The sequence below is a fragment of the Thamnophis sirtalis genome, unplaced genomic scaffold (assembly GCF_051295495.1).
Source record: "Thamnophis sirtalis isolate CommonGarterSnake01/CBP01778 unplaced genomic scaffold, rThaSir2_p1.2 scaffold_9, whole genome shotgun sequence".
Lineage (NCBI taxonomy): Eukaryota > Metazoa > Chordata > Lepidosauria > Squamata > Natricidae > Thamnophis > Thamnophis sirtalis.
This window is the reverse complement of record NW_028261389.1, coordinates 68,924,269-68,951,458: the sequence shown is the minus strand read 5'-3', so window position 1 is coordinate 68,951,458 and position 27,190 is coordinate 68,924,269. Positions and strand designations below refer to the sequence as shown.

The 27,190-nt window shown below is 42.1% G+C and overlaps 1 protein-coding gene across 3 annotated transcripts in view; it reads right to left on the bottom strand.

Moving 5' to 3' along the window:
* MPPED1 (metallophosphoesterase domain containing 1) overlaps nt 1–26,775 on the bottom strand; it is an 87,985-nt gene extending 61,210 nt beyond the window's left edge. Inside the window, exons 1-4 of one of the 3 annotated variants that reach the window (XM_087722205.1) lie at nt 26,704–26,775; nt 10,528–10,586; nt 8,232–8,501; nt 6,134–6,315 (exon numbers count right to left, since the gene is read on the bottom strand). In XM_087722205.1, the coding sequence (XP_087578331.1) occupies nt 6,134–6,315; nt 8,232–8,383 (334 nt within the window). In that variant the 5' untranslated portion in view covers nt 8,384–8,501; nt 10,528–10,586; nt 26,704–26,775. Of the gene's footprint in view, nt 1–6,133; nt 6,316–8,231; nt 8,502–10,527; nt 10,587–25,146; nt 25,445–26,703 lie in introns of those variants that run through there. The other 2 variants (XM_087722206.1, XM_087722204.1) reach the window with 2 other exon arrangements.
* Nucleotides 26,776–27,190: the final 415 nt, after the last annotated feature.

Below are 27,190 nucleotides of genomic sequence, written 5' to 3'. Positions count from 1 at the left end.
TATTATAGTGGCAGCTGCAATCAATATGGTGGTTACAGATATGTCAGGTTTATCAATTAAGAACTCTGGTTCTGATGACCTTGCAAAATAGTTCTCCTCGTCTTTCCCACAGTCATTGGTAACTTGGAAAGTTTCCTTTTAACATGGGGAATCGTGGGATTAATTTCCCTTACCAAAAATATTGAGCCACAATTTTTCAAACAGGCAAACATTGATAGTCTTTGTGCAGCTTGTTTTCATCAAGATTTTTATAATTGTTTTTACATTATGTTATGTTCTTTCTTCCTTTGTATCTGTTTGACACTTGGCACCTTTCTCAATCTGGCTGAATAGAAAAGATAAATACTAATAAAATATTATTAAAAGGGAAAGGTTCCCCTCACACATATGTGCTAGTCATTCCTGACTCTAGGGGGCGGTGCTCATCTCTATTTCAAAGCCGAAGAGCCAGTGCTGTCTGAAGAAGTCTCCGTGGTCATGACTCCGGCTGACATGACTTAATGCCGAAGGCACACAGAACGCTGTTACCTTCCCACCAAAGGTGGTCCCTATTTTTCTACTTGTATTTTTACATGCTTTCGAACTGCTAGGTTGGCAGAAGCTGGGACAAGCTTCATTCTTAATTATAATTTGAGTTAAGACAAGACAGTTTCCTATACTTCTGAGGGATCATCCACAGATGCTTCTTGTTCAGAGCTGAGGACAGTCCAGTAATGGTTTCTAGAAGATAGTAATACACAATGCTGTCTTCAACTAATTCCTGTCCTTAAAGAAGACATACTGTCTCTGTTCTATTTCAAAAATACTTCTGCAGGCATAAGAAGTATGTAAGGATTCTTTCCCACAGTGGATTAGTGAAACACTGACTTATTTTTGCAAGTTTATCTTTAGATTGGAGGAAAAATTGGCCTCCATCGCTATCCTTTTATTTACATGAAATGGACAAGAGTCCGTCCAATTTCTCTTTCTATGCCAACTGATATGTCTAAAGTTGAGTGGTGCAGTGCAGAGGTTGGTTCCTACCGGTTTAGCCCAGTTCGGCCAAACCAGTTGTGGTATGCCAGCCTGGGTCGCAGAACTAGCAGCGACTCAGGCTGGCCACGCCCCCAAACCAGTTCCCCAGTTGCTGCCATCACCATCTCTTAATCCTGTTTCTTTCATCGATCTTGCTTGTCAGAGCTGGCTGGGAAGGTAACTCAAATGATCCCAGGACACTCCCAATATATGCAGGTTGCCAAGCATCCACTTTTTGATGACGGGACTATGTAGATTCTGTGATGGTTGTAAGTACAATGATCTGTTGTGAGCAGGGGTGAAATTCGACTGGTTATATCCGATTTGAGCAAACTGGTAGCCCCAGCGGCGGAGCCTCTGCCCACCCACCCAGACATCATCACGTCCCCTTTTTGAAGCTCTGCACATGCGCAGAAGGTCCTGTGCATGCGCGAAGGTGGCGCATGCGAACAAAGCACATTTGCGAACTGGTAGCAAAGGTACCATATTTTTTGGAGTATAAGACGCACCCAAGTATAAGATGCACCAAGATTTTGAAGAGGCATATTAAAAAAATATATTTTTTGCCTTCTGCAGACCTCCCCAAAATGGCCTGTTTTTCATGAAAATGGGCCCATTTTTTTGTAAAAAAAAGGGGGGGCAGACATAACCTTTAGGAGGCTCATAGAGTACTCCTGGGGGCTGGGGGGGGGCAAAAACAGGCCCGTTTTTTGTCAAAAAAGGGCATGCATAGCCTTTAGGGGCTTATAGAGTGCTCATGGGGACTGGGGGGGCAAAAAACAGCCTGTTTTTTACTCATTTTTGCCCTCCCCAACCGCCAGGAGCACTCTGGAAGCCTCCTAAAGGTTATGCATGGCCATTTTTACAAAGGGGGCGGGGTTTCAGTAGGCCAAAAATTGCTGTATATTCAGTGTATAAGACACCCCCAGATTTTCAGCCTCTTTTGTGAGGGAAACAGGTGGTGTCTTATACTCCGAAAAATACAGTAAGTTGATTTCACCCCTGGTTGTAAGTAACTTTTTTCCGTGCTGTTGTAAATTTGATCAGTCACTAAAGGAACGGTTGTAAGTCAAGGACTAACTGTAAACAACTGCTTGGATGAACGAGTGTGCTTATCTCAAGTATAAAAAGCAGAATCAATTCCTTGAGCACTGAGCAGCAGATTGAATGACAAAATATTTATTGTTTTTTTTTTTTACTGGTCTCTTATAATCTGCACAACTCCCACATATATTCCTAAATCCTTATCTATTGATCCCTTCCTGATGAAAAGGATATTTAATTAAATGGGGAATTTAAAAAATAAACGCCACATTAACTTCAGTATGGCATAAACGCAAGCTTCTTTCAGCAGAATTGTTTCACTTTTCGCCAGGCATTTCATTGAACAGATTTTAATATTCTATGAGCGAAATGGCAATCATATAAGTGCCCACTTAAAGCTTTCTTTTCCTCATTTCAGTCTTTTAGAATACTGCAGTGAGTGATACACTAAAGATAATATCATTGCTGAGATTGCATTTTAAGCATCTCATTGACAGTTCTATGTTTAAACAGTTGGCTAGAGTCTGGGGAAATTTACATTAACACTGGAAATGAATACACCTTCTTAAGCCTTCTTTAAATTATTGTATCTGAGCATTACTAACACATAAAAGCAAGCAATTAAATAAAAATGTAAAGCACGAAATGGATTTTCTATGCCCATATATCTATATAAACAGAACAGAAAAGAAAGTACACACATCTTAAGAGAGATAATTACCTGTGCTAAAAAGGCACTTCTATACCAAAGGTAATTTACCTGAACGATCTCACTAAAATCTCTAGAATTTCTTTCCCAATGCCTGTGATTAAGACTGCAGCTTTCCAAATCTACTGTGATAAATGAAGAATTTGCTAAGGAAACAGTATCTGCAAATGCACCCATTGTAGTTTGTGGGATGGCGGCTTATTCCTAAGTCTCTGTGGGAGCTGGTGGATGGAGGGGGGGATGTTTTCTGTCACTCAGAATGGGGTTCAGTGCAGCTGCCTGCTTTAAAATCATCCTCACCATCTCCATCAACCTGACAAATAGAAATAGTTGAATATTATGCAAAAGCTCAGATACAGCCGGACTGCTTACAACTCTCTGAATTATGAGAGTTGTCAGCCTCTGCTTTGCTGCCGCTTCGGCTGCCATTGAAACGGGGAGGGAGGGCATGGTATTTGGGAGGGGACTACTAATTGTGCTGGAGGAAGATTCTGGAGTTTCTGCTGCCTGTCTTACTGCGCATGCGGAGGAGGTTTCCCGCCAAGGCCAACGGCACCGACATTCCATCTTGGTGATGCCTTTCGAAGTTATCTCGCACCTGACATTTGGGAGAATTATGATTGGACTGTGACTGGGATGCCAAGGGGTGGGGAATGGGTTATTCTATATATCATTTGCTTTCGCGCCTAAATAATCAGTCTTCGCTTTGCTACGCTTCTGTTCATTTATAATGAGTAAAAGTACACTTGATTTCTATCAATGGAGTCTTGTGGTTTTCTTTCCTGATTATCCAATGAAGGAGTGCTGACAAGAGTAGTCAAACTCAATTTCACTGAGGGCCACATCAAGGTTGTGTTTGACCTTGGAGGGTTGGGTGGGTAGGTGTGGCTGGGGCGGGCGTGGTCATGGTGGGCATAGTCAAGGTGGGTGTGGCCATGGCGTGGCCATGGTGGGCATTTTAGGTGGCAGAGGTATCACAGGCTGGTCCTTTGAGATTTCCAGGCTGGCCCCATGGGCAAGATTTAAGCATCCTTTGGGCCGGATGCAGCCTGTGAGCCTTGAGTTTGACACCCCTAATCTAATGAATAAATTTGGAATTATTTATAGACTGAAATTTCTATTCACTTTCAAGTAAGTTTACCTCCCATTGCCTGAAATGGAAGAGAAACTGCCATTATTTTTTTCAAACTGGTCCAGAGGTCTGGCAGAGCTGGCAATATTTTTTGTACTGCTTTCATGACGAGATTCTTTTCCCCATATTTGGAAACAGGGATGCTAAGTTCAAGTGAAGTTCAAGAAAAATAATTTAAAGGTAATGAAGTTTGATCTATGTTTTATTTGGAAAACTTAAAAAAAAATCTTTTTCCACTTCCAAATAAATTCAGACTTAAAATACAAGGTAGCTATAGATTCCATTTGATACTGATTGGCTCCAATTAAATTCCTAAGGTTTTGTATTTGTGATCATGTCATGCAGCTTTTAAGGCAGGGTCCACTGGTTAAATACAAAGTATTTGTGATGCAGGCTCTAAATTGCAAAATGTTATGGCCCGCCAGCAGACCTGGTCAACAGACCTCAGGCCAGGGCCATCCGACAGTTATCAACTGCCTTCGGAGTCAGATATCAGTGGGGCAGAAGAACAGCTGGAGCCTGTTCCCACTGTGCGCATGCGCAGAGCTGCCAAGAGAAGGGAATAACTAAGGAACAAGGGCCAACTAGGGAGTAAAGCCACAGGTGGATGGTGAATGGCCCCTCCCATAGGGAATAAAGAGCAGCAAAAGGGGAGTGGAGTTTGCAGGAGACAATTAGTTCAATTCAGTACGGTGAAGATCTGTTCCTGACTTCTTGCCAAGTAATTGCTGCTCCAGCGTGGTGTTTGGAAGATATCGGCCTGGCCTGATAAAGGTCTGTAGTTGTGAAATCTCATGAAAGACTGTTTGCCAGGACTTTGCTGGAGAGGAATTCCCTTTAATCTAAATAAAAGAGGTTTTATCAGGACGAGGAGTCGGCTTCATGATCTTGGGAAGCCTAGGTCAGAACACAAAGAAACTTCACTGATGTTTGTTGCCTGCAAAGTATTTTCCTTTTTTCTGCGATATTCTGTCTTTCTATAGGAGAGAAGATTTGCCGATCTGTCAGCCACTATAAAACTTATGAATGTGCTAAGAATTTATGATGAGCGATTTGCTTTCTAACCTCTAAGACTTTTACTCTAAGAGAGTAAAAGGAATTTTATTTTATTTTTCATTCCCCAAGTCACTAAGGTTTACTAAGGTAGTGAAGCACACATGAACCAAGAGAGCTATAAGGTACAGACTTAATTGGTACAACTGAGGTTTCCACAATTGGAATTATGGTAAGTTTTGCAAGTCTGTATCTACTCCCTCCATTTTGCCTCTAGGATTTCCATTCGGGCCTAAAGAAGGTCAGAAGACTCTAGCAGTTCTTCATCTGATCATCTTCAAGTACGTTTCTCTAGTTAGACACTATAGAAATGATCCCTTAAAGTACAGTTCGCCTACAGATTCCTTTTTATACCACTGCTTCTTCCAGCCTCAATCCTAGAGTTTACCAGATTATCTGAGCTCTGTTATTCCACTTGCTCCATCTGAGGAATCTTCTAAATGAGGATAAACTTGTTAATTGTAAACTGGAAGGCATGGTGGTTAAATAGATAGGTATCTAACTTGAAAATTGTACTCAAAAGTGCTAATCAATAATCTACAACAGGGGTGCCAAACTCAAGGCCCGCGGCTGGATCTGGCCCATGGGGTGCTTAGATCTGGTCCATGGGGCAGCCCTGGAAACAGCAAAGGACTGGCCTGCGGTGCTCTGCCAGCGAAAACAGAGCTTGGGGAAGCCTGCAGAGGGCCACGTGCTGTCTCTCCGACCTCCGTTTTCACTGGCAGAGGGCTGGAGAAGGCTGTCGTAGCTGAAAACGGAGCCTCCACAAATGTCTAGCTGGCCATGCCCACTCTGACCCCCTGAGGTCAAACACAACCCTGATACAACCCTCAAGGAAATTGAGTTTCACACCCCTGATCCAGGAGTGACATCCAGCAGGTTCTGACAGTTTCTGGAGAACCGGTAGCGGAAATTTTGAGTAGTTCGGAGAATCGGCAAATGCCACCTCTGGCTGACCCCAGAGTGGGCTGAGAATGGAGATTTTGCAGTATCCTTCTCCTGACATGCCCACCAAGTCATGCCCACCAAGCCACACCACGCCCACCGAGCCACGCCCACAGAACCCGTAGTAAAAAAAAAATGAATTTCACTACTGCCCTGATCTACAAGGTACCTGAAAGAGATCAAGGGATTGAACAAGTGGAACAGTCTTTCATAATTATTTCTTGCATGGTACTCACCTAACCATTCGTTGAATTTTTTAACTTCACTAGGAAGTCCCAGTTCAGTGAAATCACCAGCATGAATTAAAACATCTCCATACGGCATTTGAATTGGATCTGTTCTGGAGTGAGTATCAGACACGCAAACAAAACGGGTGTACCCTGGAGGTCTGGGAGCATCGTGTGGAACAGGATCTACCCTACGTATAAAGTTTGAGACATAAATATAGATGTTTTATGTTATATTCACATATTGAGTTGATAGCCACAATATAAAGTATCTTTTCCGAGTATCTGAAAAACAAGTTAAATATTCAGCTCAGCCACACATATTTCAACTCCAAGAGTTTTCACCAATTCTTAGACAAAGTAGCTACATTACAACTATGTTTAAACTTTTTCCTAATGAAAGGCACTTTCTGAGTTAGTTTTTACATCTGAAGAAGTTCATTTGCAGATTTCCTTCAAATATTTTAAACTTAAATACAGTTTGAAAACACACACTGTGGCTTATGAGCAAAACTAGTTTTTCGAGGCAACATTTTGCAAAGCTTGATTGCCGTGCTTTTCATTAATACCGCATTACACACCAAATGAAATCTCAGTACATGTTTAACTTGAAACTTAAGACAAATAGTTTTTGACGTCTACGTAAGATGTAACTAATTAGGAATTATACATTTTAAGTTACTGTACAGAATAATAAATTAGAATACTTTTCCTTAGAGACTTTCACGTTTCCTTGATAGAACAAAAACTGACAGTTTCATGATTCAGTGTGTGTGTGTGTGTGTATGCGTTTTGTAAAGGCAAAGATCAGTCTGTAGGGTAGAGACTAGAGTTTTGAATCCACACCCAGAAACCTACTGAGACTTTATACTTCAGCCTCATAATGGCCTACTGACCTTCTGGCAAATAAAAATAGCAAAATTGACAAGCTTTCTCCAGCAAGCGTTCTCTTTCTCTTTCTTTTGGAGATAAGTCAATCTTACAAGAGATAAATAAAACCAACCACTTAAGAGAAAACTTCATGTAGGATACATGAAAACTAATGTACAAAAATGCAGTGTTTTCTGCACATCATAAAATGGTACAGGTCTGTTACAATTTGAGAGGTAGGATACAACTTCTGCTTCCAAATTAGATTTCATCTTTCAAATAAAGAAAAAAATAAATCTTATGGAAAACAGCCGGAAATTACCCAAAATGTTCTACAAGTACAAATAGTAACAGAGAATAAAGTTTATAACCAACGTAAAGCAAAATAAGCAAACGCAGATTCCTGGCTAAAAGCATTTTCCTATTTCTTGAGATTCAGTGGCAGATAAATTTTGATCATGGGCACTAAGAAACGGGGATAAAAAATCCATGGTTCAATTTCTAGAGTTTCAATTTCTAGAGCAGTGATGGCTGACCTTTTTGTCATGGTGTGCTGAAAGTCTGTGCATGCATGCACGCTCGCACCCATAATGCAATTTGTGCACGACACACCCCCCTGCACATGTGCACATGACACCCCCTGTGCTCCCACCCTTCCGTGCATGCCTGCATGACCCCCTCTGTGCCCATCTTGGGCCTAGTAAGTCTACCTACAGTCTCCTAGGACCAAAAATGTGCCATGGGGGGAGTTTGCACTCCTCCCACCCCCGTGCTTATGCATGTGACCCCCCCCCCCAGGGGTGGGTTTCAACCAGTTCGCGGCGGTCCCTGCGAACCGGTTGGTCGCCGAACCTGGAAGTAAGTAACTTCCGGGAACGGTGAAGCCCCCCCTGCGCCCGCGCGCGCCCACGCACCTGCGCCCACTCCTTACCCGGTTTTGATGAATTCTGCGCTTCCACGCATGCGCAGGACGCATACAGTGCCTGCGCGATCCTCCAGGAGCAGCTGGAGCATCGCACAGACGCTAGTACGCATGCGTGCGCGAGGACGCCACCGGCCTCGTTCCAACCGAACCGGTTGGAACGGGGCGAGAAACCCACCCCTGGACCCCCCCTTCCTCCCCATGCATGCACACTGGTCTCCCGCATGAATCCCACCCCGCACGTATGTGTGGCACAGATCCAAAAATCAGCTGGCTGGCAGGAGGCACGCACACATGCGCGGTGGTAGGACTTACATTTGTACATGTGGTGGTTGGAAACGTCCCTGATTAATGTTGTAGAAGGTGAAGGCCTGTGTTGGATTGGAGCTGTACTCATCTACTTCGATTATGAGCCGACTGTGTTGGTGCCTTCTAGCCGTCATGATGTGTGATTGGGCAAAGGCCATGCTTGCTCTCTTGCAGCAATCCTCCTCTTTCACAGAATCATCTCTCCATGTTGGCTGAAAACATCCCCTGGTTTCTCTCTAGCTTAATCATATAAGGTATAACTTCCCTTTCTGGATTCTGAAAATGTAGACGGAAAACAGACGGAAAACAATGATACCGGATACAAGGGTTTGATAATTCACCTGCTTGGAATACATCTGATTTATTTTCTGTCACAAATTTATGAGAGGAAGATAACAGCGGAAGTCTCTCATTACAAACACCTCCAGTTCAGCAAGTTGGTGGATATTATCTAGATTAGGGGTGTCAAACTCATGTCGTCATGCGGGCGTCATGTGACATATTGTGACTTTTCCCCCCTTCGCTAAACTGGGCGTGGCCGACCGCATGATGCATCTAGCCCGTGAGCCGTGAGTTTGACAACCTGATGTAGATGCAAGGAATAAAACAAACTTGTTAAAGAAGACATGCTAAAACAGGTTTCAATCATTAAAAGACGTAACAAATCTATTGAATAGGGTCGAGGTCCCGAATCACCGGATTGACACAAGTTTGCAGCATGCCAGAAACCAGTCTGTGCAAACAAGCGAAGACCCATCCTCAGGAGGCAGGCAGCCAATGAAACCACATTCCCTCAAGTCTGTGGAAAACCTCTTTCCACGGAACTGGTCCCTGGTGTCCAGAAGGTTGGGGACTGATGAAATAGGGAATTACTTCTAGAAAACATATGTCACCTTTCAATTTTTTGCAAACACAAATCATTTTATTTTCTTCTCCCCTTCATGCATTAGTAAATGTTTACATTATTGTTCCAAATGTCTATATGACTATGTACAAAAAGTTTGTTTCAAAAAACCTATATTAGGCCTTTTTTCTATATTTTATTAATCATGATAAATCCAAGAATTATCTGAAATGACTAGAACCATTAAAACATTAGTCAGATTCAGATAATAAGATATCAGAAGTATATTTCCCTTTCATTCATTTTCCCTAAATATCAATAGGTGGAATATATTATTCAACATATTATTTCAATCACCCAAATGTCACTTAAATGATGCATATCCACATTTTGTTTTGTTGAAATGATGTATATTTCTGTAAATGTTTCTATAGGCCACCAACCTGCTCACAATTATTTTAGCTCTCTAAAAATCAACACAACTGCAATCTTTGTCTCTCAGGCAAGCCATCCATTTGTATATCTTACAGATTCTTTTACTACTTTATTTATCAAACTTTACACTTTGAGAGATTTTCAATGAACTAGTGCAGATTCTGTGAACAGATAGCATGATTGTGATTTTATCTCATTGCTTTTTAAAAAATTCCTCTAATTCCCAGCTTTGAATATTTTAAACTAATTTTAACTGTATTTCCCCATTTGCCAGAATTTCTTATACAGATTGAAAACCAGGGTGAAGGGACACTCAATTCTTCAGTTATTTATAACAACTTTCATTTGCATTCAGTTTTGATCACCATGATGTAAAAAAGATGTGGAGACTCTAGAAAGAGTGCAGAGAAGAGCAACAAAGATGATTAGGGAACTGGAGACTAAAACATATGAGGAACGGTTGCAGGAACTGGGTATGTCTAGTTTAATGAAAAGAAGGACTAGGGGAGACTTGATAGCAATGTTCCAATATCTCAGGGGTTGCCACAAAGAAGAGGGAGTCAAACTATTCTCCAGGGCACCTGAGGGTAGAAAAAGATGCAATGGGTGGAAACTAATCAAGGAAAGAAGCAATTTAGAAATGAGGAGAAATTTCCTGACAGTTAGAACAATTAATCAGTGGAACAGCTTGCCTCCAGAAGTTCTGAATGCCCCAACACTGGAGGTCTTTAAAAAGATGTTGGATAGCCATTTGTCTGAAACGGTATAGGGTTTCTTGCCTAGGCAGGGGGTTGGACTAGAAGACCTCCAAGGTCCCTTCCAACTCTGCTATTGTATTGTATCATATAAGCTTTTCAGGGGGAAAAGTTACTTTTTGTATTATTTTCTAGCTTCACAGTATCTCATTTCTAGGGCAAACCAAATTGTGCGCACTTAGAAGTACTCTAATGAGACTTACTTGCATGTAAATGCAGATCAGTTATCAACCTAATTTTGTGCTTTTTTCAAAAGATGAGAACTTACAGTGTTTAAACTCCAGGGTCTTTTTGTAGTCCATGTTCACCTTGATGAAAGGGCAGCTTCTGAAAAACACCAAACAATGGGGGTGGGGTGGGGGGATTATTTATTTATTAGCTATGAATAGTTTATTAACAACAAGTAGGATACATTTACATTCCTCCTAAATAGAAATATGGTAGCTTGGCACAGGAAAATCACATTTAATTCTTTCAGTTTGTCTGTTCTGAAATAAGGGAATGCTGAAGGCAGAATATCAGTCAGAGATTTGAATTCTTTATCCCAACTAAGATTCAGTGGGCCTTATCCGCTTAAGCCAATTTTTGCCTCTCCTGCTTTAATATTCTACCTGGCAGTATCAAAATCAAACCAAATATTTATTACAGCATTGAGTAGTTCAAAATAAAAGATAACCAGCAAACAAAATATTGGAATAAACATGGTGGCAAGACTTCTAAAAGGCTTAGGAATTGATGCTAAATCTGATTCTTAAACAATCATGGCAATCCTGTCAAGTCACAGTACAAAAACTGGGCATACGAAGAATAACAGCAGGAACTATATCTGCCAGTTAGAAGGAAATGCTAAACATATCACATCTATATTTCAGCTATAAATTTTAAAAAAAACGGAGCAATCTGAGTGATACCAATATCCTTAGCCAATTCCAATCACCCCTGAGCCAAAAGGGCTGATTTGGCCTCAGTTAGTTTGTTGGTTTGTTTATCCAATTAATTTATTATTGCAATCTACCAGGTGGTTAGCAATTAAAAAAATCCAATAAGGGAATAAAACATCCATAGCAAGAAAAATAAAGCAAATTAAAACACCCACAATAAAAGTAACAAAATAATAAGCAGAGCAGTAAAACAAGATAGCATACTCTCAGCTGCTCCCAAAGGTCCCGTAGGAAACTCTGCCTTAAATAATTCCTAAAATGATAAAGGGGAAATGGGGTAGCTACTCCATAATGTAAGCACCATGATTGAAAAGCTGGAGTAGAGAAGGTTCACCTTTGATCGAGATCAGCTCCTGAAAATCACTAGAAGAGATAGTATATTTGTATCCCAATTTAAGAGTCCCAACTTACTATAATAATTTTAGTTGAAGTTTTTTTTTTAAATTAAAGCATGATGGTCTTCCTTCCATGATTATTTTGAATTCTGTTTAATAATCTGATTGTTCTGCTTAATTCAATCCATCAAAATAAATTCTTACTGCTATGCTTATAGTGTTACTTACATAGTCATGAGAGAAATACAGACATTTAAATGGAATATTTCTATTCAAAGTGGCATTTCTACATTTCTTGCCTGAATTTTACTTTTATAATGGAATTTTTCAACATTCTTTGTTAAATTTTCAACCTCAGCAATTTTCCATATTTTTAAATACCACTGGTCCCATTAAATATGGACTTGGTTTTCCAGCATTTTTCAATAATAAACAAGCTACCCTGTTTCCCCAGATAATAAGGCCTCCCCGGATAATAAGCCCAATCAGGCTTTTGAGTGCATGCGCTAAAATAAGCCCTCCCAGAAAATTGTGCAACACAGCAGCAGCCATGAGGTGACCATGCTCGCTGCCTCCTGCACCTCAAAAATAATAAGAACTCCCCGAAAATAAGGCCAAGTGCTTATTTCAGGTGTCAAAAATAAAATAAAATCCTGTCTTATTTTCACGGAAACACAGTAACAAAAATACTGAATTCATCTCTAATACTACATTAACGTATCTACAAACAACAAATCCTTACATTTCTATCAATGCACACTAGAAATATTGAAATGTACAGAGTATAAAAGTCATTTTTACATGCAATTTTATGTGCAATGCTATCTTTATAATTAATGCATAAAGCCTTTCATTCTTTTTAATCTGAACAACAGGAGTGGGAAGAATATATGGCAAAGTTATTTTTTTAGTCCTTGTCTTTTATACGTTTATACAGAAAACACACACATATATGCATGGAGCTAATGGACTGTATCAATAACGCCGCTCCTGGCCAGCGGTGGGTGAGGCAGCAGCTGGGCCGGATGCCCTTTAGGGAGGCGCAGGGACCGGGAGGGCGGGGGGATGCGGTCCAAGACCAACTTAGGACACGCGTCCCTTGGCCCCGAATTCTCCGTACCCCACGGAGCCCTGGTCAGAACATGCGGCTGATGCAGAGGTCCCAAAGCCCCCCCACCCCTCCCATCTCCTAGGTGATGAGCGCCGCTCACCAATCCCGCCTGCTGAAGTTTCCCCATCTAAGGGGGGGAGGACTCAGGTGAGGATGTGCGGGAGGCGAGTGGGACGCTGCTGCTTCCTGCAGGCTTGGACTTAGCCCGGGGATGATGGGGGTCTAGATGAGTGACTTCTCTGAGCATCTGGGGGAGACTTGCTGCTGGGGCAGCGATCTCGTGTGTCTCCCTGACATTCCACAGGAAAAAGCTGGTTCTGGGCACCTGGAGGAATACCAGGTGTGCCCCCCCCACACACACACACTCCCCAGGGACTGGAGAAAAATGCTAGGAATGTATTTCTGAAACCCATCTGATGCCCCCCCCCACTCTCCCCCAGGCTCACTGGGAGGCAGCCAGCACCTACGGTCACAACCGAGGCCAAATTTTTTGTTGTTGAGTAAAACATTTGTTAAATGAATTTTACAACCTTTTGTGCCACAGTTACAGTGAATCTCTTCAGTTGTTAAGTGAGTCATATGGTTGTTAAGAGAATCTGGCTTCCCCATTGTCTTCGCTTGTCAGAGGTCACAAAAGTGGATCACATGACCCTTGAAACCTTCGCAAAATGAGCCAGTTGACAAGCATCCCAATTTTGATCACGGGACCCCAGGGATGGTGCAATGGTTTTAAGTGTGAAAAACAGTCATAAGTCACTTTTTTCAGTGCTGTTGTAATTTTGAACATTTACTAAATCAAGATGCTGAGCTTGTCGACTGAAAGATCGGCAGTTCGGCGGTTCAAATCCCTAGCGCTGTGTAATGGAGTAAGCTCCTGTTACTTGTCCCAGCTTCTGCCAACCTAGCAGTTAAACAATTCAAGTAGAAAAATAGGGACCACCTTTGGTGAGAAGGTAACAGTGTTCCATGCACCTTGGAAGATTTTGGAAGAAGTGCAAAGAAGAGCAACTAAGATGTTTAAAGGCCTGGAGACTAAAACATAGGAAAAACAGTTGCAAGAATTGGGAATGACCAGTCTAGAGAAAAGGATTGGTGTGGGGGGATACCTGATAACAGTCTTCCATTATTTGAGGGACTGCCACAGAGAAGAGGGAGTCAACCTGTTCTCCAAAGCAGGATAAGAAACAATGGGTGGAAACTAATCAAGGAGAGAAGCAACCTAGAATTAGGGAGAAAGTTCCTAATAGTGAGGACACTTAATCAGTGGAACAGAAGTTGCCTCCAGAGGTTGTGGGTGCTCCATCACTGGAGGCTTTCAAGAAGAGACCGGACAGCCACTTGTCTGAAATTGTGTAGGATTGCTCCTGGTTGAGCAGGGGTTGGACTAGAAGACCTCCAAGGTCTCTTCCAGCTCTATTCTGATTGAGTAATTGAGGTCTCTGGCTGCTGCTATGCTGCTCCTTCCCTTCCTGGAATCTTGATCGTTTGTTGCTTCATACAGAAGTTCGTTGGCTATCAAAAGGCGACTGTGTGAGACGCTTTTACAATCTTTTTGACATGGTTGCGGAGTTTTTTGAAGACAAGAATGCTTTGCTCAGTGGTGAACTCAAAGAGATCATGCACGACATTGCTTATTTATCAGAACTATTTGCAAAGTTCAATGAAGTGAATTTGCAGTTGCAAGGAAATGAGGTCAATCTTATTAAGGGCAAATCTGTCATCTCTACATTTATTTCAAAGTTAACTCTATTCAAGCACAATATAGGCCCTCGCGAGCTATACCAACTTCCAAGCTTGTCTGAGCTAGAAGAGAAAGGTGGGATACAAGATTATGATCTTCAAGTTTTTTGTGACCATTTGGACATGCTGCATAAAGATATGTCTGAGCGGTATCAGGATCTTCTTTTGATGGAAATTCCAGATTGGGTGATAAATCCATTTTCAGATACTGAGGAAGATGGGGTAGTGGAAGAACATCTCATAGAGCTGCAAAATGACATTGAGCTGAAACCAAAGTTTAAGAAATCGTACCAAGAGTTTTGGTTACAGAAATAAAATTCTGATCGCTATCCTGCACTATGGAGAGTGGTTAAGAAGCTCCTTGTTGCATTTCCAACATCTTATTTGATAGAACGTGGCTTCAGTGTGGTCATCCAACTTCTCTCCAAGCAAAGAAATCGACTCCAGATTACTGAACATGTTGATTTAAGACTCCTGCTAAGTGACTTAAAACCAGACTTGGGGAAACTGGTATCTCTTCATCAAACCCATCCATCCCATTAAGAATTTACTGAACAGTGAAGTAGTTACTAAATTTTACTGAGTTTACTAAGTTACTAGTTACTAAGATTCTTGATAAATGACAATCAGACTTTGAAACCCTGGTATCACTGGATCATGTTCAACAATTTTGTTGAATTAACATTAACTAAAAAGGTTTTTAAATTGGATTTTGAATAAATGTGCAATTAATTGTTAGTTTTGAATTTTACTGTTACTATCTTCCTCCCGTCGTGCAAACCGCCTAGTCATATGACCCCCCCAGCCACGCCCACAAAGCCACGCCCACAGAACCGATAGTAAAAAAAATTGAATTCCACCACTGGGTGGGGGGCACTGAGGATCAGTTTGTAGCACCAAGGGGGCAGTGGACTGAAAAAGTTTGGGAACCACTGGTCTACATCATTATCAATAATTGTAAACATTAAACATAATAATAAAAAGGTGGAAATTAAGCTCATATTTGCATATGAGATTTGCAAATCCATGAAATGCTGATAATGCAGGGAAGTATAAAAAGATGCAGATGAGCGCAACTGAAAATGCTGCACATATATAACCAGATCCATAAACTAGTACTATAAGAAAGGTTAAATTGATAATCTAATTTTAATTTCTTGTTTTGAAACCACTATGTGATGTATCTGTTTGACTTTTAAGGTTCACTTATATGGTTTAAGATGATTTGAAACATATCAGTAAGACAAATAAATAGGTTTTCTTACAAGTGAATGTATTGAAACAAATCTTAAGGGGTGGAAGGTAGCTTCTCCTGGACTGTTCTCATCTGTGAGAAAATGGAAGTCATATTAATGTTCCCTTGCCTTTGTCTTCTCTGTCTTTCACCTGGAAGCCAAACATATTTGACTATTGTAATTATGAAGCCTCTTCACCAATTGTATCCCTACTCCTTTTATGACATTGGCCTTGAGGACTACAAAGCCATCTCAGCAGGTCAGGGAAGGAATCAAACCACAATTTAAAAACCTATCCTTTAATCTTCTATGGTCAAATATCTTTTCCCTACCTTGAAAGGCTAACATCATGAGGCTAGCATGCAGAGTTCAGGAATTAGCAGGTTACAATTAAATACAGGTAGTGTCGGGCCTGCAGCCATCGTTTCTGTTCCATTATTCTACTATGCATTTTCTATTGTGGGAAAATGGGAGGGGGGATTGTATGGTGTTAGACGCTATGTAGCCATAACAACATTCTTTCTAGAAAGCCAAGGTCATCCTTTGTCTTCGTATCTCTGCACCTGACCGGAACTGGATTTGGGGGAACTGCCAGCATGGCAGTGGAAGATTGGACCATGTGATGGACTTGTGGGTGTGGGGGCAAAATCTTGAAAACCGGGAAGCTTTCAGATTCGGGTTTTCCCAGAAGTGCCAACATGGCTCTCTTAATAAATTGGAACTTTGAGCCATACTTTGCCTTGGACTCTGATTTACTTTTGGATGCTATTTGGGACCCCTGACATTAACCCCAATCTCTGACAGGTAGTCCTCAACTTACAACAGTTCATTTAGTGACGGCTCAAAGTTACAATGGCACTGAAAAAAGTGACATATGACCATTTTTCACAGTTATGACCATCGTAGCATCCCCAAGGTCATGTGATTTACATTCAGGTGCTCACATCTATGATGGTTACAGTGTCCTGGAGTCATTTGATCCCCTTTTGCAACCTTCTGACAAGCAAAGTCAACGCTTAAGAGTTTCACTTAACAATCGCTTTACTAATTTAACAACTGCAGTGCTTCACTTAACAAATGTGGCAAGAGAGGTCATAAAATTGGGAAATTAACAAACTCTCACTTAACAACATAACTTTTGGGCTCAATTGAGGACTACCTGTATATGCATCAATACCACTAGATTCACAAAATAAGTTAAATGAGCAAATTAACTCATTAATTTGGCTGGGGGGTGAAATTATATGCCCCTCAGAAAGGGTCCGCAATTTGGGAGTCCTCCTGGATCCCCAGCTGACTTTAGAACACTATTTGTCGGCTGTGACCAGGGGGACCTCTGCCCAGGTTCACCTGGTGCACCAATTGCGACCCTACCTGGATTGGGAGGCCCTTCAGACAGTCACTCACGCCCTTGTGACCTCAAGACTGGATTACTGTAACGCGCTCTACATGGGGCTGCCCTTGAAGACTGTTCGAAGACTTCAGTTAGTCCAGAATGCAGCCGCGCGAGCGATTGTGGGTGCCCAGGTACACCCATGTCACACCTATCCTCCACGAGCTGCACTGGCTACCCATTAATCTCTGGACCCGCTTCAAGGTGCTGGTCGTTACCTATAAAGCCCTACATGGCATCGGACCTGGGTACCTGAGAGACCGCCTCCTGCCAATTACCTCCCATAGACCGATTAGATCTCACAGGTTAGGTCTCCTCCGGATTCCATCTGCCAGCCAATGTCGGCTGGCGACTCCCCAGGGGAGAGCCTTCTCTGTTGCAGCTCCAGCCCTCTGGAATGATCTCCCCATGGAGATCTGGACCCTTACTACCCTCCCGGCCTTCCGCAAAGCCACCAAGTCCTGGCTGCTCCAACAGGCCGGGGGGGGGGGGGGCTTGTGAAACATCCAGCCCCACGGAAACTATGAATGTTGCGTTTTTTAAAGTGTTCTCTTTGTCTATTTATCCCCCTTCCCTTGTCTATTGTGAGCCGCCCGGAGTCCTTCGGGAGTGGGTGGCATACAAGACAAATAAACTTAAAGTTTTAATTACATTAAAAAACTAAATGAAAGAGGATTTTTATGTGCTGTAATTTTAAGCCCAATCTATGACTAGCAGAGAAATCTACCTTTGCCCGGCGTCATGTTAGGAAGGATTTTTAAGTTGGTTTTGTATCCTGAAGACTTACATAAATAAGTCCGTGTTTTGAGAACATTTCCACAAAATAATTTGTCCTTGGTTCCTGCTGGAGCTAAGGGAAACTCACGAGTGACAGGGGTGTCAAACGAGTGGCTTACGGGCCAGATGCATCACGCACAGGCCACACCCACCCCAGCTATGCAAAGGGGGAAAAATAGCAAAATGCCATGTGATGCCACGAGTTTGACATTCATGCACTAGCCTAAACTCACCGAGAGGAGGCTACAACTCAGTTTCCTGGTTCTTTTAACCATCACATCAAACTGGGTCTCACCCTACTTGTTAGATGCAGTTAAATAAATACGTACCCTAAATGGAGATCAGATCCAACATTCAGATCAAATATTTTTAGTGGCAATCTATAGCTTCTTCTCCTTAGCCTTCAAATCGGAAAAAGATTTCTAGCTGTAGGTGGAATTTCCATATCGTTTTGCTTTATAAAGGTTTAGCCTTAAACCACAAGGAAATGTATTGATGGATTTGTAAACCGAGTAATTGAAATCAAGCAATGGATTCCCTGGGCACCCAGTCAAAATCCACAGATAGAATCACATCATTATAGCTGTTATTTTGACTGTTTTGACCACATGTCAAATGTCCTAGACCAGTCTTGGCTAAACCTTTTGTTCTCACATGCCCACTCCCATAATGCAATGCGCCCTGCCCCCTGCATATGTGTGCGCTCCCCCCTCTGCTCCCCCCTCCCACAGTGCTCATCTCTGTTTCAAAGCCGAAGAGCCAGCGCTGTCCGAAGACGTCTCCATGCTCCTGTGGCATGACTAAACGCCAAAGGCGGATGGAACGCTGTTACCTTCCCACCAAAGGTATCCCTATTTCTTCTACTTGCATTTTTACGTGCTTTCAAACTGCTAGGTTAGCAGAAGCTGGGACAACTAACGGGAGCTCACTCCGTTACGCGGTGCTAGGGATTCCAACCGCCGAACTGCCGACCATTCTGACCGACAAGCTCAGCATCTTAGCCACTGAGCCACCGGGTCCCTAATAAGAGATTAGCCATAATAATGTAACTAAGGACAGGTGGAAGGACTACGGGCCAAATGAGATTTCATTCAGAGCTCAAATCAATGTCTCTCAAGCCAGGAAACTCACTCCCGCCTTGAGATTTAATTATTCTCACCCTTAGCTGTCGGCTGATCCTGATAATCAGATGGGAGGAGGGGAAGATCATTGTGTTGTTAGTGGTGGCAGTTTACTCATTAGCAGTTAGCTGAATTTGTTCATTAAGCTCACCTTTCCCTATGCAGGAAGCAATTGCTACCATCTGTCTATAGCCTGGAGCTTTCGGGATCCCCCAAAAGGCATTGCCACAAACAGCTAGTTAGAGAGGAATCAGTGCCTGCTTAACAAGGCAAGTCTGTTCTTCATAAAGCACAAATATCCCTTCTGTAGGAAGCCTTCCTGTGGCTGCTTAGTTGTGTCACAACTTTATCACCAGTGTCAGCCGCAGTGGTGGGATTCACTCACCTTCTCTACCGGTTCGCAAATGTGAGCGTGCTCGCTCACTGTGCATGCACGTGCCGCCTTCTGCGCATGCGCAGGTGGGGCATTAAGTCAGGGTGGGTGGGCGGAGCCTCCAGCACCCGCCAGTACCGGTTCGCCCGAACCGGTAAGAACTGGCAGAATTCCACCACTGGTCAGTAGATTTGAATCTATTACTTTTTCTCTCTTAATGTCAGGCAGGTGTGGTTGAATTTCCCCAATTGAGAGCAAACCAGGGATGTTTTTTCCATTCCTCCAAAACTTTCTTCTTGCCAATCTTTGGAAAATCCCACCTTTCTTTGGTACTATAACTTTTTACTTTTTCAGTTTTCTTCCTAGTTCTTTTTTTTCTTCACATAGAATTTTTTTTTAATTTTCCATTTTCATAGTATATAATCACATGTATACTATTACATAGTCAATATCATGTTGTATTATTAAGTAATTACATCAATTCATCTTACCATACAAAAAAACAGTTATTGGCTCTTCTGCTCTCCATATTTATACCTTATCCGACACTTTCTTCCCCCTCTCTCCTCCCCCTTTCTACATCCTTTCTTCCCTCCATCATTTTCTACTCTACTTTCCCTTCCTTTCTGCTTCTCCTCTCTCCTCTTACCACTCCTCCTTATACACCTCATCTTCCCCCTTCACCCTCTCTCCTATCCCTCTCTTCCTATCTTTCTTCTCTTCTCTGCTTCCCACTCTTCCTCTAATCCACTTGCTGTATTTCAGCTTCTGAGCAAACTCCCTTTTGTGTTTATGGTATTTACAATTCCATTTCAATATACATATTCCTAGTTCTGATATCTCTGGAAATAACTTCAAGAGCAACTCTTTCAAGAGCATTTCCTACAATTGCTCCATTACCTATTTCTCTGTACTTTGCCAAGGGTTCGTTTTGCTTTGTTTTTACGAGACTTTTTAGCTCTCCCCCCCCTTTGAAAAAAATTTCACATTTGAAAGGAACACCAGTCATTTTATATTGTTATTTGCCAAATCCTTTGTCTAACATATTCAGGTTTTAGGATGAAAATTCATCATGTTGTAATTTTTAAAAGAGTAAAGCTCTAATTTTTAATGAAGTTCATATGGACAAAAATAAGATTCCACCACAAAACCGCAGGCGACAAAATCGCGGTCGACGAAAGCGCGTATGTGACGTCATCACAGCGCGACGAAAAAGATCGAAAAATGTAAAAATAAAGCGAAAACCTTACCCTACCCCCCCCAAACCTAACCCTAAACCTAACCCTAACCCTAAACCTAACCCTTAACCTAACCCTAAACCTAACCCTTAACCTAACGAAAAACCTAACGCTAACCCTTAACCTAACGCTAAATGTAACGCTAACGCTCTAAACCTAACCCTAACCCTTAACCTAACCCTAACCCTAACCCTAACCCTTAACCTAACGCTTACCTTTATGTGAATCGGCTTGCTGTAATTTAATTTTTATTTCAATTTTTCGATCTTTTTCGTCGCGTTGTGATGACGTCACATACGCGATTTCGTCGACCGCGCTTTTGTGGAACGCGGTTTTGACGGGTCACGCAAAAATAATGCTATAGGCTTGATATAACAGGCTACTAAAAAATTAGTGCCTCTTTATTGGAGAAACTAAGGCTTGAAATAAATTTCCTAGATCTCTTACCAAGTACTAAAAAGGAAAAGGTAAAGGTTCCCTTCGCACATATGTGTTAGTCGTTCCCGACTCTAGGGAGCGGTGCTGATCTCCATTTCAAAGCCGAAGAGCCAGCGTTGTCTGAAGACATCTCCATGGTCATGTGGCTGGCATGACTCAATGCTGAAGGCACACGGAACACCGTTATCTTCCCACCAAAGGTGGTTCCTATTTTTCTACTGCTAGGTTGGCAAAAGCTGAGGCAAGTAACAAGAGCTCACTCCGTTACGTGGCATTAGGGATTCGAACCGCCAAACTGCCGACCTTTCTGATCGACAAACTCAGTGTTTTACCAAGTACTGTTTGTTATTTATTTATTGACTTCAAAACTAAGTTTTACCTGTTTTTGAAGGCTTGTCTAAACAATGTCCAGATTAGGATAGAGTAAGTATCTCCCTTTGCCTGCACTAAACATTTTTGCTTATTTGCTGAAGCTCAAGATCAGTTTTGGGAAAAAAATGGTCTCTTTCCTTATTATGCACATTTATGTAATTAAAAACAGACTTTGGTTGTTTCCTATTAATTACATATCTACAAAATAATTCTTATATGGCTTTGCTAGCATAAATAATGGTCCTGTTTTTCAGTCATGAATTCCACAGGGCAGCGTTGAAAATCTATAGCATAGTAGCAAAAAGAAAAGCAAAATAATTTGCACTTGCGGTATTGGACTGTAAGTTCTAAACCACAAAAGCTCAGCCATGAACAAAGAAAAGGAAAATATTCATGCTCTTTTTTAACAAGCTAATATAAACAGTAACATAGGGTTTTGTTATTAAACTCTACTTCTTTTATGTGTTTATCTTAGATAAATCTTCTTGACCCCCAACAAAACTTGCTTTTGAGAACTTGTCATATGTGTGAGGATTTAACTAAGTAAACAGCAAACTTCACAGAAAAAGACATGACTAATTTGATCTAATTGTATTTCTAAATCATCGGCAGTTCTTTCCAATAAAGTCAGTGTTAAAATGAATGCATGACCATTTAAAAACTGAAATCAGACACACATTATGCGTCTCTCTGTGTTTTGAGAATAGTCTTTGTTTCACAGCTTTAATTGCAGGATCCAATCTGGGTCGGTCACTGGGATGAGGGGTTTAATCTTTCCAGCTTTTGGACTTGTGCTGGAGCCCATCCTCAGGGAATTTCTCTCTCATCAGCAATGGAAAAACGATGAGATTCCATCAAATGATAATGTAATTAAGAAAATATTAGAATGCATAGAAATGGATAAATTAAGACTTACTATTAAGGATAAAGAAGAAACTTTTTTGATATGGGATGTATTTTACCAATAGACAACAGAAACAGAAGTTAGATAGGAGACATAAAAAGAGGAAATATTAATGTGGAGAGTTGTTAAAGAAGATGTTAAGTATCATTGTTATGATATCATTATATTATCAATATTATTGTGATGAATTCTACAACAAATATGTGGATTATGATTGATTAAAAATAACTCTACTCAGATCACATACTGTTTTGATGGAAATTTGATGTTATACAAATAAAATAAATAAAACATTAAAAAAAATAGTGACCTGTTCAAATTGGATCGTGAAAAATTATCCTGAGACACTTATATTTGCCTTCATTCGTTAATTCTCTATGTACAGCATAAAACTGTAGGGATTATAAGATTGCACAAATAATTCAGTAGCAAACAACAACAACCAGTAATATTTTAATATATATTGTGTGAATCTATCCCCCGGGGAATTATCTACCATACAGCTCCTACAAGAATGAAAAGGAGGAAAATGTGTTGAATCTCTACCTGAATATGTCTGTGCCGCTCCAAACTTTTCCACAATTAATAAAAATCTCATTAAAAAGAAGTCTAATTTCATCAAAGTACTCTAATTAGATGTTAATGTTTGTTTTTTTAAAAAAAATAAGCATAAGAAATTAGGAGCATAAAATTCTGCACCCTTGTGAAGAAGCCAATTTGTGAAGACGCCAGATGTTTGATCCATATGCAACGGAGGTTTCAAGAGGATGAACATAAGATAGGAAGAATAAATAAATAGGCAAAGGCCACCCTCTTTGGCTTTATAATTGAGCTGCTTAAAAGAACATTTCTGGGGCATGAGATTTTTATATTGGACACAACAGTATTTATTGCTGCATAATATCAATACTCTTATGTCTAATGACTAAATATTGGTTTCTTTCAATGTGTAAACACTTCCTAACCGAGGAGGGATCCTGTGCCTTGAAGTCTGATGGAATAATTGTGATTGTACAATTAAAATTAGGTGCCACCAGTAAGAGGAATTTCTCAGTCTCCTCTCTTACTGTGGCACTTAATTTTAATCGTATAATCACAATCATTCCATCAGACTCCACGCTTCTGCTGCCTATTTTGTTCCCTTGAATTCTAACAACCTCGGTTGCATTTAGTTCACTATTTTACTTTTGAAATGTAAATAAAAAGGCAACTATGAATCTGTTCCTAATTATAAAGAGTTCTAAATCCATCTAATAACATTAACTAGTTTCAAAGGGCCAAGGGCAGTGCCATAGATTGTACAGATTTTTCCTCCCTCGCTCTTAGGTGAACAAAGAATGAATGGGTTCTAGATTTTTTTTTGTACTGAAATATAATTCTAGTTTAATAGAAATGCAGAAGCATTCAATCAGATCCAATGAAGATAAGAAGCTAATCTATAAACTATATTTTCAGATTTTGACAAGCTATTATTTCAAAATTTTGACCTACAGATTGTACTTTATGATGTATGGATAGCATCTAATCTGTCTAGCAGACATATAGAAATATATATGTATAGAAATATTTAAGCAAAGACTTATCATCTTTAACATTAAAACTCTCTCCTGTATCAATTTGGTCTTCTGTTACATAATAGCAAAATATGATTTAGCAAAAGTAAAATACTGACAGAAGCCAATTTTACATGTTCTTTATCTTGGTTAAAAGATGTGAATCTGTCTGCATAACCAAAATAGGTTCTGAGTCGAAATAGGTTCTGCTCCTGAAAATTCACCATCTACAAGTCAGAAGTATTATAATGATGGATTTGATTATAAAGTAATTATATTGTTTCTAATAACGTCCCATAATATCTGCTGTTGTTTCCTCTGTGAGAGATTTTCCAACAAGCCAAAGTACATTAAACAGTGAAAGTGAGTGCTGTAGCACTGTCTCAAACTGAAAAATATATTGAATAAAAAGTTATTCTATGAGTTATGCAGAATAAAAAAGTTATTTCTATGTGTTATGCAGCTATTTTTTTTAATTATGGGTATAGCTTTCCATTCTGATCATTCACTGGAGAATTGAGAAAGAATTGACAGAGCCCTTATAGAAAATATACAATATGTTTCTTCTTCGTATATTTAACATATAGATGTTTACAATGCAATTCTTTAGGTCCACTTAGAATTTAAATTCTGCTAAATTAATTAAATAAAAGGTTTTGATCTAAAGTGGCTGCAATTTTAGGTATTATTACCGCAAATAGGTCCCAATGAACTCCAGTGGGGTTTATTCCCTCTGAATATAAATAAATAGAAGTGACACTAATGCAGTAAAACTGCTACTTTATTGGTTTTACCAATAAAACCTCCCATGAACTGACTTCATCTATAGAAATTAAAAAACGAGGCTCCCTTCATAGCTATGAATTCTTAAATAATAAAAAAGCTACCTTAGAATAATTGTAGCAACACTTTGAGAATGTATCTCAATGACACTATAAACAGAAAATGTTAACATATTTTATGGACTTTCTCAACAGATGCCAAACTTCAAACAATTTCAGAGAAACAGCCCCTGCACACAACTATTCAATGCATTAACCTGTACATCCATCCAGGAAATTTTAAACTTCATCTTCATTTTTCAAAGCAAAAAATATTCTCACAACTTGGAAGTAATGGTTTATCTTTTAGCTCTGTGGCTAAATTATGGTGCAGCCTTAGAGTACACTGTAATTTTACTATGCCTCAATTACCGCACTACACAAAGTAAGAAAGCTGACGCATTGAAAAAGTGCAATCCTATACAAGTCCTACAGGTACAGCATCCTCCAAAATTACTGATCCCCTATATATCACCCTTCCAGATTCCATTATAGGCCTCCTACGCAGCTGCAAATTATTAACATCGTACATTACCTAGAAGATTCCTCTGAGTCTTGCCGCTCCGCTATGCAGATCCTTAGAAATATATATATATATTTTAAAGAAAACCTACTCAACCATCCTGATTGGGCTTTTGGGAAAAGCTCCTTTCCAAAGGTGACCCTGACGTGTCTAAGAAGACCAAGAGAGGTACCCACGGCTCATTCAGAGGTTACTCCATCTCTGGCTTCATTAAATTAAACTTGAATGGCCTCAAGTTTTTTCAAGTGGGGAAATCCATGCCTTTCTGGTAGGAAGGAGCCTCAGGACGCCTCAAAGAGAGACCAGATTTGGGGGCTTCTCAGCCGATTCTTTTCTTTCTCTCCCCCCCTTTTTCTTTCTTTCTTTCTCATAGCCCGATTTCAGGTGTGGGTTTTGTTGGCGTCATTGGCAAAAGGCGAGGCATCCTGTCCATCCCCAACCATCCCCGCAATCCTTTAGCCCCGAGGAACACAGCCACGTCCGCACCGTCCCCAAGGTGCAGCCGGTCCCACGCGAGACCCGGGCAGCCAGGGGCAAAGGAATCCCACGAATGTTTGGGAACGCAGGAGAGAAGGTCCGCTTGGCGACTCGGACACGCGGGGAAACGGGCTCGGCGTCCGACCTCCCCAGGACAGGTGGTCGCCCCAGACCCTTCGATCAAGAAGAACCGCATCTCGCATCCCTAACGCCGACGACTGCCCCATTTTCGAGCGCAGGTGTGCACCCGGGTCCGCGTGTCCTCCCTTCCCACGCGCGTTCGCGCGCGCGCGCACACACACACACGGAGGGCGTGAAGGGGCGGAAGAGGTCAAAAGGGGGCGCTAAGGGCCCGTTTGCCAAAAGGGGGGGAAGTGTTTCGGAGTGTCGCGTCTCGCGTGGCCGTGGGAGCTCTTGCCCCTCCAGCCCGGGGGACAAACCCAACCTTGAGCGGAGACGGCAGAGGGGAAGGGAGGCTCCCAGCCTCGGCGATGGCCGTGAAGAGGACAACCGACCACTCACCCACCCGGGGGGGGGGCAGGATTTCGCGAAGAAAAGTTAACTTTCCTGCGAAAGGGGCCGGCAACCTCTCAGCCCTTCCCGGCCGGGGAGACCTCCCCCACCCCACTTCCACTCCCGCGACCCTCCTCCCGCCTCCTCGGAGCTTCGAGCAAGGGAAGGGCGCGGGGGGGGGGAGAGAAGAAGAAGCGGCGGCGCGGTCCCCTGCAGCCGCCGAGCCGGGAAAGGGGCGCTTTGGCAGGGCTTCCGCAGCGCCCCCAAGGACCGCCGCGCGAGGTTGGCGGCGGCGGCTGCTGCTGCTGCTGAAGCGGCAGGCAGGAGAGGAGGAGGGACGGTGCCAGCCTTCCTCTCCCGGGAATCGTCCTGGTGGCACAGCGCGGTCCTCGGGGCTGCTTCCTCGCCTCGTTCCCCGTTGCAAGGCTCGGGCTGCCCGTCCTGCCTTCCTCACACACGCACACCGCTCCACCCCGCGGCCCCTGCCCTGCCTTGCCTTGCCCTGCCTTGCCCTGCCCTCCTCCTCGAGGGGCATCCCGGTCTGCCGCCCTTTGTGCGCTGAGGGTCGCCCCAACTCACCCTCGCTTCTCTCCGCCAGCTTCATTCACCTTCTCCTCCGCTTCTTTCCAAGCGGCAAGCAACCATCTCTGCCAGCCCGGCGCCGGCTTTTCCCTCCCCATTCCCCGCCTTCGCCCCCACCTCCTCTGGGCCCAGGCGACCGGCGGCGGCGCCCCCCCCCATTCCTCCCCAACTGTTCCCCGCTTGCCGTGCCCGGCGGAAGGGAACGAAGGCTGAACCGGGCCGGCTCCGGGAAGGCTGAGAGGCGGCAGCCCTGAGGAGAACCCCGGGGCACCACCACCTGGGCCTTTCCGCTCGGAAAAGCTGCGCTGCTCTCCAGAAAATTTAAATTTAAGCAGGTTATAGGAACACCACCCCCCCCCCCTTTAGCACTTTGGCACTCTCTATTCTATATTTAACTCTCTATTCTATTCTATTCTATTCTATTCTATTCTATTCTATTCTATATTTTACTCTCTATCCTATCCTATCCTATCCTATCCTATCC